The following is a 17,413-nucleotide window of genomic DNA, read 5'->3' on the forward strand; positions in this document are numbered from 1 at the left end:
CTGTTTGCCATGGACCTGTGTATTTCTTTTCAAAGTATTTATGATTACGCATTTCTGTTTTTGTACAACCATTAGACTGTTATCCCATTTTCTTTTTTTTGTTTTGTTTTGCGGTACGCGGTCCTCTACTGTTGTGGCCTCTCCCGTTGCGGAGCACAAGCTCCGGACGCGCAGGCTCAGCGGCCATGGCTCACGGGCCCAGCCGCTCCGCGGCATGTGGGATCTTTCCCCGACCGGGGCATGAACCCGTGTCCCCTGCATCAGCAGGCGGACTCTCAACCACTGCACCACCAGGGAAGCCCCCATTTTCATTTTAATTAAAGGGAATCTCTGGCTTTTTAACTGTTAGAAAATTAAAGTAGTTGCCTATTGGAAGGAATTTCATTGCAGTATTATACCAATCCAAAGAATTAACCTCTGTAGTGCAGATATGTGGAGCTTCATTTCAGCCCAAAGCTATTAAATTCCTTTATATAAGTTCAGAAGTTTTATCCATCCTTGATTTTTTCCACTGATATGAATGCATTAACTCTGATTCCAGATATTGTCATCAGTGTTAAAACAATTAAATTTCCCAGGATAAAATTTACATTTGGCTATAGTTTATGGATCCTTGATTTTGTGCCTTTGGAAATTATTAAACTTGATGATGACAGACAAAATTATTTTTTTCTTTATATGTTAAAACATTTTGTACATAAAAATATTATATACCCTACTTTGTGTGTGTGTGTGTATAGAATTTAAGAGTATAGCTTTTTTTTTAAGATTTTTAACATCTTTATTGGAGTATAATTGCTTTACAATGGTGTGTTAGTTTCTGCTGTATAACAAAGTGAATCAGCTATACGTATACATATATCCCCATATCCCCTCCCTCTTGCGTCTCCCTCCCACCCTCCCTATCCCACCCCTTTAGGTGGTCACAGAGCACCAAGCTGATCTCCCTGTGCTATGCAGCTGCTTCCCACTGCATTTGGTAGTGTATATATGTCAATGCTACTCTCTCACTTCGTCCCAGCTTACCCTTCCCCCTCCCCGTGTCCTGAAGTCCATTCTCTATGTCTGCGTCTTTATTCCTGTCCTGCCCCTAGGTTCATCAGAACCTTTTTTTTTTTTTAGATTCCATATATATGTGCGTTAGCATATGGTATTTGTTTTTCTCTTTCTGACTTACCTTACTCTGTGTGACAGACTCTAGGTCCATCCACCTCACTACAAATAACTAAGAGTATATATATAGCTTTTTAAAAAGATATTTCTTTAATTTATTGTTTTAGAAAGAAACAGTTGAGCTGAGTCCCACTGGACGACCAAAACGGCGAACTAGAAAGTCAATAGATTACAGCAAAATAGATGATTTCCCTAATGAATTGGAAAAACTGATCAGCCAAATACAGCCAGAGGTAGACCGAGAAAGGTGTGAGTTTAAAAATAAATTTAAGTATTCTTTAAACTGCGATTTTTTTCTTTTCTTTTTTTTTTTTTTTTTTTTTTAATGTCTCATTCATGGATTCTGTATTTTGTGCAGAGCTGTTGTGGAAACAAATATCCCTATAGAATCTGAAGTCAATCTGAAGCTGCAGAATATAATGATGCTACTTCGTAAGTGCTGTAATCATCCATATTTGATTGAGTACCCTATAGACCCGGTCACACAAGAGTTTAAGGTGAATACTATTTAATAATATACTGTTTTGATGTCTGTAACTTTATGTTGGGTGAAAGTGTCATTTTTTTTTATTATTACTTACAGTAAATACTGTTATATGAAGATTGTCTTCTCCCCCCAAATTCAGAGAACTTTATGAATGTTAGAATAAAGGTGGTTTTCTATATGTAAGCTAACTAATATTTTTATTTATATATTTTATGTAAACAGCTAGGAATCCTAAATTTCGAGTGATATTGGAAATATAAGTTTTTAAGTAACACAGTTGATTTCCACTCTGTGTTTTAGTTGCTGTCTATTTTGGAGATTGTTGTCACCTTTTCAGTATTCCTTTTAATTAGTATTCAGCTTGTCAAAATCAGTCAGGCTGCTCATTGTTTAAATCTCAACAGATAGCCACAGAAGAGAGCAAAAAGTTATGTTGATTTGTGGGCTTTCAGATTAAATGAATGAAAGTGCTTTCTTGGGCAGTTGATGGAAAAACAACCTAGTAGTAAAGGAAATCAGTTCTCAGTAACCCTCAATAACCCTGTTTTGTACTAGTTTACAGCAGGGTTCCTTACCCTTGTCAATATTGACATTTTGGGCCAGATAATTCTTTGTTAAGGAAGTGCTGTCTTGTGGACTGTAGGCCATTTGTCCAGCATGTCTAGCCTGTAGCCACTAGATGCCAAAATATTTCCCTCCCCCAGTTGTGTCAACGTGTAAAGTATCTTGCAGGCACTGCCAAATATACGCTGGGGGTGGAAGGCAAAACTGCCCCTATTTGAGAACCACTGTTTTATTAAAGCTTTTCATTGAGTAAGGAAGAAGATAATCTCTGAAGGTAATTAATATTCACCAGAAGGTTAAAAATTTCATTTTGGATACTTAGGTTGCTTATAAGCTCTTATACTTTCTTTAATTTCTACTGAGAGTTTTAGCAGTAATTTTCATACGCATTTGGTTGAAAGTGTACTCAGTTATAAAGAATAAACCTCAACATTAAGTAAGTTTGAACTTAATGTTCTGTTATACAAAGTTTTGGGGAGAGGTGTGGGGAGGATAGATTATACACTTAAACTGAATTTTGTTTTTTGTGAAATCATTGGTTTTAAATTGTAGAGTATGTCTTTCCTTGAGTATGTCTTTCCTTTTCCTTTTTTATCTTCTGATAAAAAAGATCAAATAACAAGGTCAATTTAAAAAGTTTTATAGGGACTTATTTGTCATTGAAAATTAAACTGTTAACATGTTTTTTATTTTAACAAAAACAGATTATTAGTAGTTGTTGTGACAATTTCTTTTTTCCTTTCTTTCCCCACTTTTAAGATTGATGAAGAGTTGGTAACAAATTCTGGGAAATTCTTAATTTTGGATCGAATGCTGCCAGAACTAAAAACCAGAGGTCATAAGGTATGGTACTTTTGATTGGATTTTTGGTTGTTTAATTATTCTTCATTAATCAGTATAGATACTAAGATATATTTAAATTTCAGGTGCTGCTTTTTTCACAAATGACAAGAATGTTGGACATTTTGATAGATTACTGTCACTTTAGAAATTTCAACTTTAGCAGGCTTGATGGATCCATGTCTTATTCAGAGAGAGAAAAAAATGTAAGACTGCTTATGTCATACATACTTAATTCTTTTTTGTAACTCCTGTCTTGATTTCTGAAGTAATGTTCAAAATTGACCTAGGGACTTCCCTGGCGGTCCAGTTGTTAAAGACTCTGCACTTCCACTGCAGGGGGCACAGGTTCAATTGGGGAACTAAGGTCCCGCATCGCGCATGGCACGGCCCAAAAAAAGAAAGGGACCTACATCCTAGGGCCTCTGGTTTATTGCCACAACTTGGGCAATAGGCATGATCATGATTTTTTTGTTTCATGGGAGTTGAGTCTGATAATTTTATCTCTTTCCACCAAATTGGTCATTTTCAACTTTATGTCTGCTGTGGCTTTCAGTATTTATTTATCCCACATCAAAAGTCCTGTGGATGGGGGCTTCCCTGGTGGCGCAGTGGTTGAGAGTCTGCCTGCCGATGCAGGGGACACGGGTTCGTGCCCCGGTCCGGGAAGATCCCACATGCCGCGGAGCGGCTGGGCCCGTGAGCCATGGCCGCTGAGCCTGCGCGTCCGGAGCCTGTGCTCTGCAACGGGAGAGGCCACAACAGTGAGAGGCCCGCGTACCGCAAAAAAAAAAAAAAAAAGTCCTGCGGATGCTTAAGAACTCACACCCAGCTTGAAGAATGCTGGCTTATATCCCTTGGGACACCACTGCCCTCCCCTTTCCTTTGCTGGTAAACAAACGGTTATAAGATAGCTGCTTAATATGCAGCTCTATATCCACATTCCAGGCAGGAACAGTTTCTTTCTTTCTTAATTCCTTATGTTTACATCCCTTTTGCTTTTAGATGCACAGCTTCAACACAGATCCAGATGTGTTTATCTTTTTAGTGAGTACACGAGCTGGTGGTCTGGGCATTAATTTGACTGCAGCAGATACTGTTATCATTTATGATAGTGATTGGGTAAGTTGGAAGTGTAGCAATATACTGATTATATTTCCATTCTGAACTTTTAATCTTTCATTGTACACTTTGTAATTTCATTTTTCTGTTTTGAAAAGGTATCCACTTTAAGATGAAAATCATTTCTTTGTCAAGTGTCCAGTATGTAAAGACTTGAACCTACTTTATCATTGAAGTCACTCTAGCAGTCTAAATTGAGTTAAGGCACTTAAACAGTACCTTAACTCAATTTTAATCAGAATCTTTTTAAACAAAGATTCTGATTGAATCATGCTTATTGACTTTACCCACATAGTATGAGTTTAAATAATTTTAACCTTAAGCTGTTAAATGTTATTTTTCTTTTTAACTTTAAGAACCCCCAGTCTGATCTTCAGGCCCAGGATAGATGTCATAGAATTGGTCAGACAAAGCCAGTTGTTGTATATCGTCTTGTTACAGCAAATACTATTGATCAGAAAATTGTGGAAAGAGCAGCTGCTAAAAGAAAACTGGAAAAGTTGATCATCCACAAAAGTAAATAACATTTTGTAGTACTTTCTCGCTTAAGTTGTCTATTGTGTGTTGTGAATTTTTGTTATTGTTACTTTCTTTATAAAAGAAATAGGGGCTTCCCTGGTGGCGCAGTGGTTGAGAGTCCGCCTGCCGATGCAGGGGACATGGGTTCGTGCCCCAGTCTGGGAAGATCCTGCATGCTGCTGGAGAAGCTGGGCCCGTGAGCCATGGCCGCTGAGCCTGCGCATCCGGAGCCTGTGCTCCGCAACGGGAGAGGCCACAACAGTGAGAGGCCTGCGTACCGCAATAAAAAAGAAAGAAAGAAATCAGTGCAGGATTTAAATAGGCAGTGGGGAATTTGGAGCTGTGAAGACCTAAGCTGGGTTGGTGTGACCATAGACATAATGAAAAATACTAGTGTCTAAAATGAGGAGCAATGGGGCAGTGAAGAGTATCAAGTATACTTTTAAAGTGCCATATCTTAAACTGTCATGGGGATTGACGTGATGTTACTGATTATTCTTTTTTTCATTAAAGAAAAAGAAACTTTTTATTGAAGTATAGTTGATTTCTAATATTATATTAGTTTCAGGTGTACAACATAGTGATTCACAATTTTTATAGCTTATACTCCATTTAAAGTTATTAAAAAATAATGACTGTATTTTTATAAAGTCATTATCTGTGCTGTACAATATCTCTTTATTGCTTATTTATTTTATACATAGCAGTTTATATCTCTTAATCCTCTACCCCTACCTTGCCCCTACTTCTCCCCACTAACCACTAGGTTTTTTCCTATATCTGAGTCTGTTTTGTTATTCATCTGTTTTATTTTTTAGATTCCACATATAAGTGATAACATACAGTATTTGTATTTCTCTGTCTGACTTATTTCACTAAGCATAATCTCTAGGTTCATGCACGTTTCAAATGGCAGAATTTCATTCTTATTTATGACGAATAATATTCCATTTTGTATTTTTCTTTAACCATTCATCTTTACCCATTCATCTGTTGATGGACACTTAGGTTGTTTCCATATCTTGGCTATTGTAAATAATGCTGCTGTGAACATTGGGATACAAGTATCTTTTCAAATTATTATTTTTGTTTTCTTTGGATATATACCCAGGAGTGGAATTGCTGGATCATATGGTAGTTCTATTTTTAGTTCTTTTAAGGAACCTTCATACTGTTTTCCCACCATTCCCACCAACAGCATACTAGGGTTCCCTTTTCTCCACATCATTGCCAACGTTTGTTATTTGTAGACTTTTTGATGATAGCCATTCTGACAGGTGTGAAGTGATATCTCACTGTGGTTTTGATTTGTATTTCTCTGGATGGTGATATTGAGCATCTTTTCATGTGCCTGTTGGCCGTGTATAGATGTTCTTTGGAAAAATGTCTATTCAGGTCTGCCAGTTTTTTAATCAGTTGTTTAGGGTTTTTGATATTGAGTTGTATGAGCTGTTTATAATATTTTGGATATTAACCCCTTATCAGACATAGAGTTTGCAAATATTTTTTCCCATTCAGTAGGTTGCCTTCTCATTTTATTGATGGTTTCCTTACTGTACAAAACATTTATGTCTGACTAGGTTACATTTGTTTATTTTTTTTGCTTTTGTTTCCCTTGCCTGAGGAGACAGATCTAAAAAATACTGCTAGGATCAGTGTCAAAGAATATATTGCCTGTAGTTTCTTGTAGGAGTTTTATGGTTTCAGGTCTTAGTTTAGGTCTTTAATTCATTTTGAGTTTATTTTTGTTTATGGTGTGAGAAAATGTGCTAGTTTCATTCTTTTATATGTAGCTATACAGTTTTTTGAAGAGACTCTTTTCTTCATTGTATGTTTTGCCTACTTTTCATAGATTATTTGAACATAAGTGCTGTGGGTTTATTTCTGTGCTCTCTTTTCTGTTCCATTGATCTATGTGTGTGTGTTTATGCAAGTACCATGCTGTTTTGATTACTGTAGCTTTGTAGCATAGTCTGAAGTCAGGGAGCATGATTCCTCCAGCTTTGGTCTTTTTTCTCAAGATTGCTTTTGTTTTGGAGGGGTCTTTTGTGGTTCCATACAAATGTTGGGATTACTTGTCCAGTTTTTTGAAAAATGCCATGGGTATTTTGGTAGAGATTGCATGAAATCTGTAGATTGCTTTGGGTAGTATAGACATTTTAACAATATTAATTCTTCCAATGCTTCTTTCACCTCCTTAGTTAAGTTTACTCTTAGATATTTCATTCTTGATGGGATTGTTTTTTTACTTCTGCTTTCTGTTAGTTAATTATTAGTGTATAGAAATGCAACAGATTTCTGTATATTAATCTTGTATCCTGCAACTTTGCTGAATTCATTTATTAGCTCTAACAGTTTTTTGTGGAGACTTTAGTTTCTTTCTTGATATGGTATTGTGTCATCTGCAAATAGTGATAGTTGTACTTCTTCCCTTCCAATTTGGATGCCTTTTATTTCTTTTTCTTGTCTGATTGCTGAGGCTGGAACTTCCAATACTGTGTCAATAGAAGTGATGAGAGTAGCCATCCTTGTCTTGCTCCTGATTTTCTAGGAAAAGCTTTCAGCTTTTCACTGTTGAGTATGATGTTATTGTTAATGTTTATCCTTTTTTAAAAATAAATCTATTTATTTATTTTTGGCTGCGTTGGGTCTTAGTTGCTGCGTGTGGGCTTTCTCTAGTTGCGGCGAGCAAGGGCTACTCTTTGTTGAGGTGCACAGCCTTCTCAATGCGGTGGCTTCTCTTGTTGTGGAGCACAGGCTCTAGGCGCGGGCTTCAGTAGTTGTGGCTCGCGGGCTCTAGAGCACACGCTCAGTAGTTGTGGCGTATGGGCTTAGTTGCTCCGCGGCATGTGGGATCTTCCCAGACCAGGGCTCAAATCAGTGTCCCTTGCATTGGCAGGTGGATTCTTAGCCACTGCGCCATCAGGGAAGCCACTACTGTTTTTGTGTGTGTGTGTGTGGTACGCGGGCCTCTCACTGCTGTGGCCTCTCCTGTTGCGGAGCACAGGCTCCGGATGCACAGGCTCAGTGGCCACGGCTCACGAGCCCAGCCGCTCCACAGCATCTTCCCGGACCAGGGCACGAACCCGTGTCCCCTGCATCGGCAGGCGGACTCTCAACCACTGCGCCACCAGGGAAGCCCTACTGTTTATTCTTGATAAGAGATTTGTGTGCCAAAATGCTTTAAGAACACTTCCAAGCCTCTTCTTGCAAGTACAATGTATTAAATATTAGAATATTAAAGGTATATTGAAGTAGTGCTACAATAAAATCTGTTTACTTTGTTGAACCTACTATTTCAAAAATATTTGACTCCAGTATGCCCTTTTCATAGTTTCAATAATAGAATATTAAAAACACAGTATTTTTTTTTTTTAATCTGGAAAAGATTTTGAGGATAGGGAAAGTGAAGTGGGTGAGGCATTGGCATTTTATGTTCTGTTCCCTGGTATTCCTTGGAGTTCTGCTTTTATTTATTCAATATAAAATTCTGTTTGGATAAATGGCTTGATGGCTGCCTTAAGAAAAGCTGAAAATCATATATAAGTTTTGAAGCCTAGAAAAATCATAATAATGTTGAAAATTGCTATCATTTTATTTTATGCTACTTTTCTACTTGCAGATACCTTCTCCAGTATATCTGATTTTGAGGGAAATTGTGGATTAGGCTTTAGACCTCTTTGATTTGATGGAGCATTCAGATTGCAGTTAGAATTTCCATTGGAGGAAAAAGGAACTTGGTCCTAATAAGATGTTGTGCAAATTAAAATTTTTTCACCTGTGCTGCTTTTAGGGACTTGAATTATGAAATAAATTCTGTTTTGTTTTGAATTTAGTTTAAATTAGGTACAGTTTATAGTTTTATTTCCCCAAGTTTTACTTTTAGTAATTTTAGAGATTAATCTCAGAGAACAATTTGAAAGGAACTTTTAAAATGCTGGCAATGTTTTATTGAGGTGTTATATACATACAGTAAAATTCCCAGCTAAGTGTACAGCTTGATGCCTATAACAAGTGTATATACTCAATTAATTATTACCCAGATCGAGGTAGTGAACATTTCCAACATCCGAGAAAGTTTCCTTTTCTAGTCATTTCTGAGGCTCCCTTGCCCCTCACTAGAAGGCAACCACTATTCCAATTTTTGTCATATAGGTTAGTTTTTCCTTTAACTTCATACCTGGATTCAGTTGTATGTATTCTTTTTTTGCCTAGCTACTTAATATTCGACATAATATTTTGAGATTCATATATGTTGTGTGTGTTAGAAGTTTGCGATTTAAACAAAAAAATTGCTGAATAATTCATCCATCCTTTTGTGGATTGATGTTTGAATTGTTTACAGATTTTGGTTCTTATGCATAAGCTCCTCTTATACAAATATATATGGTCATATGTATGTGTTTGTTCTTGGTCTTAGAGTGGGTGTATGTTTAGCTATAGAAAACTGCCAAACTTTTCCCCAACCATTTTACACTCCCACCAGCAAAGTATGATTGATTGCAGTTGCTTTTCTTTTTTTTACCAACACTTGGTTTGTCTGTCCTTTTTAATTAAGGCATTCTGATTGATTTGTAATGTATTGTATTTTGGTTTTAAAGGCAATTTTGAGTGTTTTGAATTTCTTGAAAATTTTTTCTAGATCATTTCAAAGGTGGTCAATCTGGATTAAATCAATCTAAGAACTTTTTAGACCCTAAGGAATTAATGGAATTATTAAAATCTAGAGATTATGAAAGGTAAGATTGTTTTAATTTTAGAAAAATATAATGCATAGTTTTGATTTATCATATAGATGTGAATATCTTGTTTCCTTATAGGGAAGTAAAAGGATCAAGAGAGAAGGTCATTAGTGATAAAGATCTGGAGTTGTTGTTAGATCGAAGTGATCTCCTAGGTAAGTATCTCTCATGGTTTTACTTATTATTTTTACAGAAACTTTGAAACATATACATAAGTAGAGAGAATAGTATAATATACCTCTGTGGATAATTCGTTCTGCCATTAATAGTTTACAACATTTAGCCAATTTTATTTCATTGCCATTTTCTTTAGTCAGAATGTTAAACTCATGACATTTTACCCATAGCCACTTTCTTAGGCATCTTTTACTGAGAAGAACATGTTTTTAAACATAGTCACTATGTCATTATTAAATTTAAGAGAGTTGGTCCTGAAACCTTAATATCAGCTAATACCCAGTTCATATCCAGATTTCTCCAGTTATCTCAAATCTTTTTACGGTTTGAATCAGGATCCAAGTTTCATTGTTCGCTATATCTCTTTTCTTCTATATCACCCTCCTCACTTTTGTTTTTCCATGCCATCGATTTGTTGGAAAAACTGGGTTATTTGTCCAGTAAAATGACCTGCATTCCGGAATTGGCCGACTCCTCTCCTCCTTACCCATTGTTGGTTTTTTTTCTTTTAGTAAATTTTTTAATTTTTATTTTTATTTATTTTTGGCTGCATTGGGTCTTTGTTGCTGTGCACGGGCTTTCTCTAGTTGCAGCGAGCGAGCGCTACTCTTTGTTGCGGAGCACAGGCTCTAGGCTCTCGGGCTTAGTAGTTGTGGCTTGTGGGTTCTAGAGTGCAGGCTCAGTAGTTGTGGTGCACGGGCTTACTTGCTCTGCGGCATGTGGGATCTTCCCAGACCAGGGCTTGAACCCGCGTCCCCTGCATTGGCAGGCGGATTCTTAACCACTGCGCCACCAAGGAAGTCCAGGAAAAGGATTCTTTTTTTTTTTTTGCGGTACGCGGGCCTCTCACTGTTGTGGCCTCTCCCGTTGCGGAGCACAGGCTCCGGACGCACAGGCTCAGCAGCCATGGCTGACGGGCCCAGCTGCTTCGCAGCATGAGGGATCCTCCCGGACCGGGGCACGAACCTGCGTCCCCTGCATCGGCAGCATCGGCAGGCGGACTCTCGACCACTGTGCCACCAGGGAAGCCCCAGGAAAAGAATTCTTAAACAGGATACAAAACTCTCAAACTAAATGAAGAGATTAATAGATTTTATTAATTTAAAGACTTCTGTAAAAACAAACAATACCGTAAACAGATAAGAGACAAACTACAAATATTTACGGCACACAGGAAATGTTTATTGTATATAAATAACTAAATATCAACAAGAAAACTGGACAGCTTAAGAGCAGACAATTACCAGGAGAGAAAGAAACAGCCAGCGATCATAAAAAGATGCTTCAATCTCCTTAGGAATCAGAGAATGCAAATTAAAACCAGTAGTGCTTTCATTCCAATAGCTATCATATTGACAAAAATGCAAAAGATAGATTTCATATTAGCTATGGGAGTGTATAAAGATATATTTTCATGGTAATTTGCTTTCCTGCTTTTAAACTAACCATAATTGGGCTTTTAAAAAAATATCTCTGAGAACATAATTCAGATTGGTGTTGTTTATTGCTATGTATCTGTATATCTTAAATACAGCAGAAGTGATTTTGATTAGCAAACTGATGTTTCAGTTTGTTTGTTCCCTGGAGGCCAGTTGTAGTTTTAATAAGAGGAGTGTACTTTCTTGCTAAAGTGGCCCACATTTCTGTGGATTTTAAAATTTTGGACAGATGACTCACTTCTCATAAAAACATAGTGGACCTCTCTTTTAAGATTTCTTTTTAAGTTCTTATACTTTAAAAAAAAAACTTGTTTTTATATTTTTCTCTTAGATCAAATGAATGCCTCAGGACCAATTAAAGAGAAGATGGGGATTTTCAAGATACTAGAAAATTCTGAAGATTCCAGTCCCGAATGTTTGTTTTAAATTGGAGCTAAAAGAATGTCTTTAAAAACTTCTTGTTTACATCTGGTGATCTGTATTGGTGTTAAAATCCAGATTTTTCACTCTACTTCTTTGATTATATCAGTTTACATAATATAACTTGTACCATTGCATATGTTTCTGAGCCTTATTAAGAGCAAAGACATATTCATAGTAAGTTTCAGTTAATTTTTCGGACTCGATAGTACTCCTGGGTATAGGCTGTTGTGTCCTTAACCACTGCCAGATTTATACAGTCTTCCTGTGGAAGTTTAATGTCTTTCCCCCACCCTCCTTTTTAGCAGTACAGTTCATGAGTTTTTGGTACTTCAGTTATGGAGTAGGCTTTGGATGGGGGAAAGATTGGGATTATACTCTCTATTGTTTAAATAAGAAATGGTTTGATTTTTAGGGTCTCTTTCTATAAAATAGTTTGCCAAATAAATGTTTGTTATAAGATGATCTCATCAGATTATTTTTTCAGATAAATAATGGCTCAGGTGAAATACTAGCAAACGTCTTGACTGGCATTGTGATTCAACATTATGGTAACTCTTGTTTCATTCATTAGTACTATACACATATGTCATATAAAGATTTCAACTGGACCTTGGATCAATGCAGAGAAGGCTCTGGAAGAAATTATAGGTTCTTGACAAAAGACCAGAAATTGGAAGTGGCAGTGTACCATGCAAAACAAGAACAGAACAAGAGAAAAGGGACCCTGAAAATTTATAGCAGGGAGGGGTTAAAATAGACTTAGGAATATAAGTAACACAAGATCCATAACAGAGGAGCAAAATGGGAACCATTTAGGCCCTGTATGTATATGAAAACTGAATGCTCCCTGAACCATACATTTTTGTGGAGGTTGTTATTCTTGCTGCCATGTATATTCAAATGTAGATGAGATTCTCTCTGCCTTAGGGTAATGGAACCTAGGACTCAGAAGAAAAACTATTTTAAGAGAATATTCAGCCAAAGGAAAGAAGAGACTACAGAGTGGATTTTTTTCGAAGTGGAAATGTTTACCAATCGCTGACAAATCATCATCATAACCTTAGTTGGTTGCTTGGTAGTCACACTAAGTTTTCCTAATCCATTCTCTTACATTGAGCTCAAATGATTATTTCATGGGTTTATTTCTGTCCTTAACATTTCTAATACCTCCTCCCTCTGGGCTTGCTCCCTGTCCACACAGAGGAAATAAAAATGATCAGAAAAGAACTTGCCACCACTGCATCTGTAAACCTACCAGCACCTGTGCCCATGTATCGTTTACTTTTATGGATATAGTCTGTCCTAGCTAGAGCCAACAGAAAGGCCCCATTTCTTGTTTTACAGCAAACTCCTTGAAACAAGTCTATATTCACTGACTTGTTTTGCTTCCATTTTTTTCCTAAACCCATTCCAGTCAGATTTTTAAAGTCTCCAGTGACCTCTACGACCTCATTTACTTGATCTTTCAGCAGCATTTCACATAGTTGTTTCATTTCCACTAAACCATTTCTTTAGTTTGCTAGGTTTTCAGCAAACACATTTGCCTGGTTCTTCCTACTTCTGGTTCTTTCTCAATCTCCTTTGCTATTTTTTTCTTACGTCTTTGACTCCTTAACATTAGAATCTCCCAAGTGGGTTCCCTTGATGGTCTTGTTGCTTTAAATGCCAACTGTGTACTATATTAAATGCCAACTATGTCGTGATGACTCAGGTTTATATCTCCATCAAGAATCTTTCTCCTGAACTCACTTCCAACTGCCTACTTGATATTTTTACTTGGTTGCCTGATAAACGATCTCAAATCTGAACTGTATGAACTTGTTCTCCAGCCTCTTAAGACTGTTACCACCCATGCGGTTATTTTTCAACTTCTGAAATCTTCTGTTGTCATCTCCTGTGTTTTCTGGGAGTTTAATGACTCTTTCATCCTTTGTTACTTCAGTTTCCAGATTTTAGTTTAATGGGCAAGAGGAACAGATGTATTCACTCCATGATATTGAAACAAATGCTCCCTGCTTCATCTGTATAAAAAGGTATTCTCAGACCAGGATTTGTCTTCCCTCACTTTGTCAAATTGCCAAGAAAAATACTTCATTAGCTTTACTATTCGGTGAGTCATTCTTCTGTATTACAAGGCAGTTCCTGAATGTACTGAGAGGTATAGTGAAAGTGGTACTTGAACATTTCCAGGCAAATATGTTTGATGGAATCTTTCACTGATGTCTTAGCAATTGTATTTGATTTTTTAGTCTTAGAACTTTGAAGTAATACTTTATAAAAAGCCTGAAATGCACTAACGTTTATATTCAAAACATTAAGTGTTTCTGGTTTTAAATTTTATACTCTTACTTCCTAAGATTGTTTTGGTTTTGAGTTTTTTAAGTTAATGCTACTTAAGCTTTTATGATTCCATTTGCTGTATTCAGTACATCTTCACAAATAACATACTATGTATTAATACTTTATCATTGATTATGGTTATAAAAATCAAGCCCAAGGAATCATATTTATGAGTAAAATTAAAGATATCTTTTGGTCTTTATTTCTTTGGAATCACTTATTGTTATCACTTGGTTTACAACCATTGCTACATTCAGAGAAGAGGTAACTTGTCGAAATCTAGTGAAGCTTGTCTTTCCATTATATACATTTTACGTCTCTAACTTAAGTAATGATTTTAACTCTAAACAGGTTTGATTAAAAGTTGAAATGACTTTGTGTGTGTGTGTGTGTGTGTGTGTGTGTGTGCGTGCGTGGTACGCGGGCCTCTCACTGTTGTGGCCTCTCCCGTTGCGGAGCACAGGCTCCGGACGCGCAGGCTCGGCAGCCATGGCTCACGGGCCTAGCCGCTCCGCGGCATGTGGGATCCTCCTGGACCGGGGCACGAACCCACGTCCCCTGCATCGGCAGGCGGACTCTCAACCACTGTGCCACCAGGGAAGCCCTGAAATGACTTTTAAAGTGAATTATAAAAACAAATTTTTACATTTTTATCTCTGGCTTAGAGGTGGCAAACTAAGCTTAAAATACAACATGTTGTAATGTAGTCTATGGTGCATATCTAGGACATGAGTTTGACAACAGCACCAAGCAGATGGCAGCCAGATGCAACAAAAATACTGTCTCTCTTAGGTGTTACTTGGTACCAATATAATTGGAAAGTATGAACACTCACAGGTAGCTGTACTTGATTGTATAGTAGTTGGTCATTCATGTGATCTATAGTGTACTTGTTATACATTTTGTTTAGATCTGATTGAAATGAATACACATTTTAAAACTCAAATTCCTGAGCTACGTCCACAGGTTCCAGTGGAGAAACGCAGCCCTAAAGGATAAATTAATTTGTCCATAATTTTTCCTGATCTCCCTTTCACAAATCTATCTCCTCCAGTCAGATCACTCTACAGATCAGCCCCCAAGTCACATCTCTGGGTCTTTTTTATTTCTTCCTGAGTCTTAACTACTTTTTAGATTCCTCTATATCATTAACTGTTTGCTTAAATGTCACCACCTGAAGAGGTCTTTGATAGCGGGGGGATTGTGTGAGCCGTTCCTCTTCTCTAAAGTATTTCAGGATGTTTATAAAATAATGTGTGCCTGCTTTTTCATTTTCAGTACTCACCACCACCCCCCACACCTATACAATTAAGGTGCTCAGATGAACATTTCATTTCTTCTTAGCTTTAAAAAGTTATTTAAAGAAATATAAAAATAGCACAGTTATTATAGAAACATGGCAAGTTTCATTTTCACTTTTTATTGAGATACAACATCTCAATAAAGAAATCTTATACTCAGTTTAGTGTATCCACTGTGTAACTTACCATCCAGATTAAATGGGGTGTTTCTTTAAAGAAGGCTTTCTGCCCTCCTAATTAATAACCCTACCCCCAAGGTAACCAGTCTTCTAATTTTCGTCACCACAGACTAATTCTACATAGCAAAATCTATGACAGGTATGCAAATTAGTGAGGTTTGGGAACTGTTAACCAAAAAACATTTCTCAGTACCGATGAAAACCTCTGGTGAGAAAAGATCAATTATATTATCTTACCCCTCTTTTCTCTTGCTCTCTGTACAATTTATTACTGGATTTTTGAATAAGGATTTTAGCTGCTGTCACCACCACCAATACTAAGCGTATTTCTTGAAAGAGATGAAGTGAATCTCATCTTATCGTTTCATCAAAATGAGATCTCTGACCTGACTACCTTGTGCTGGGGAACCAGGCATGGACTCATTTTGGAGCATGGGGTGCAGGAGGCTTTCCTTTACCCTATTTATCTCACCACCAAGGTTATACCTGCTGTGTTCCTACCTTTTTCTCCACCTTCCAATGAATTCTCTTTATACCAGTACTAGGGTGTATGACAAGTGATAATAGAGTATTATACTACTTGGTACAAGACAGGTTTAATCTTTTCATGAGAGAGAATGGAAGCTTAAGTTCTGCATGGACCTGAAGATAGGTACCAGCGATGCCAGAGGTAATCCTAAAAATTAATAATTGATCAACTTATTACTTACTGTTTGGACTTGTTCCATCACATTCCTCACTCAGATGTGTGAGTGGTTGGCTCCTTGGCATTCAGGTGTCAGCTTGCATTTCACTTCAGAATGAATGTCCCAGATCCTCCCCACAAAGGACCACACTTGCCAATCTGTCAGCCTCTCATCATCTCCACAAGGTTGGGTACTTTATCTGTTTTGTTGACTACATAAGAGCGTGTTGGAAACATGAAGTAGGAATAAAGTTAGAATCATCCAGTGAACACACTGGATAAAGAAATACTGTTCCCTAGAATTAAAGAAAGATGAAAGACCTCAGATTAGATTATCAAGCACTAAACAGAAAAGATAAGGAAAACTATACTCCTGGATTCATTATAGATAAAATAACATCAAATGCAAAGAGTCTTCTAAAACCAGGTCACTCACAAAGGAACAAAGACCAGGTGGACAGCAGATGTGTTATTTTAACAGTAAAAATAAGACTTAAAAATTTCAATGTGTTGAAAAAAAATCCCAACCTAGAATCACATCTGTTTAAATGTGAGGGAACAGTGAAGATATTTCAAGGCATACAAGTTTTGCCATGCAAAAAAGTAAAGTGAAACCAGCCTAACAGAATCCACATTTCTGACATGGCTCGTTAGTACCTCACTGAGGATCACCCTAATTCAGTAAGTACTTCAAAATGTAGCCCATTTAAAAGATTTTTCTTTTTATTGAAGTATAGTTGATTTATCAAAACAACACAATCAAAAAGTGGGCAGAAGATCTAAATAGACATTTCTCCAAAGAAGACATGGCCAACAGGCACATGAGAAAGTGCTCAACATCGCTAATTAGAGAAATGCAAATCAAAACTACAATGAGGTATCACCTCCAGTCAGAATCATCAAAAAGTCTACAAATAATAAATGCTGGAGAGGGTGTAGAGAAAAGGGAACCCTCCTACATTGTTGGTGGGAATGTAAATTGGTACGAACAGTATGGAGGTTCCTTAAAAAACTAAAAGTAGAACTACCATATGATCCTGCAATCCCCCAAAAGTCTACAAATAATAAATGCTGGAGAGGGTGTAGAGAAAAGGGAACCCTCCTACATTGTTGGTGGGAATGTAAATTGGTACGAACAGTATGGAGGTTCCTTAAAAAACTAAAAGTAGAACTACCATATGATCCTGCAATCCCACTCCTGGACATATATCCAGTGAAAGCTATAACTTGAAAAGATAACTGCACCCCTATGTTCATAGCAGTACTATTTATAGTAGCCAATACCTAAATGTCCATGGACAGATGAATGGATAAAGAAGATAAACACACACTGGAATACTACTCAGTCATAAAAAAAGAACAAAATAATGCCATTGCCAATGTGGGTGGACCTAAGAGATTATACCAAAAGAAGTAAGCCAG

The 17,413-nt window shown here is 37.1% G+C and overlaps 1 protein-coding gene across 1 annotated transcript in view; it reads left to right on the forward strand.

The window, feature by feature from the left end:
• HELLS (helicase, lymphoid specific) overlaps positions 1-11,943 on the forward strand; it is a 38,522-nt gene extending 26,579 nt beyond the window's left edge. Inside the window, exons 14-22 of the mRNA XM_022569289.2 lie at positions 1,281-1,420; positions 1,532-1,670; positions 2,984-3,067; positions 3,151-3,270; positions 4,070-4,186; positions 4,543-4,702; positions 9,348-9,444; positions 9,526-9,602; positions 11,395-11,943. Of these exons, the coding sequence (XP_022424997.1) occupies positions 1,281-1,420; positions 1,532-1,670; positions 2,984-3,067; positions 3,151-3,270; positions 4,070-4,186; positions 4,543-4,702; positions 9,348-9,444; positions 9,526-9,602; positions 11,395-11,489 (1,029 nt within the window). The 3' untranslated portion in view covers positions 11,490-11,943. The remainder of the gene's footprint in view (positions 1-1,280; positions 1,421-1,531; positions 1,671-2,983; positions 3,068-3,150; positions 3,271-4,069; positions 4,187-4,542; positions 4,703-9,347; positions 9,445-9,525; positions 9,603-11,394) is intronic.
• Positions 11,944-17,413: the final 5,470 nt, after the last annotated feature.

This window comes from Delphinapterus leucas, chromosome 16, assembly GCF_059928025.1.
Source record: "Delphinapterus leucas isolate spDelLeu-1000000601 "Yukka" chromosome 16, BTC_Dleu_Yukka2, whole genome shotgun sequence".
In the NCBI taxonomy this organism is placed as follows: Eukaryota; Metazoa; Chordata; class Mammalia; order Artiodactyla; family Monodontidae; genus Delphinapterus; species Delphinapterus leucas.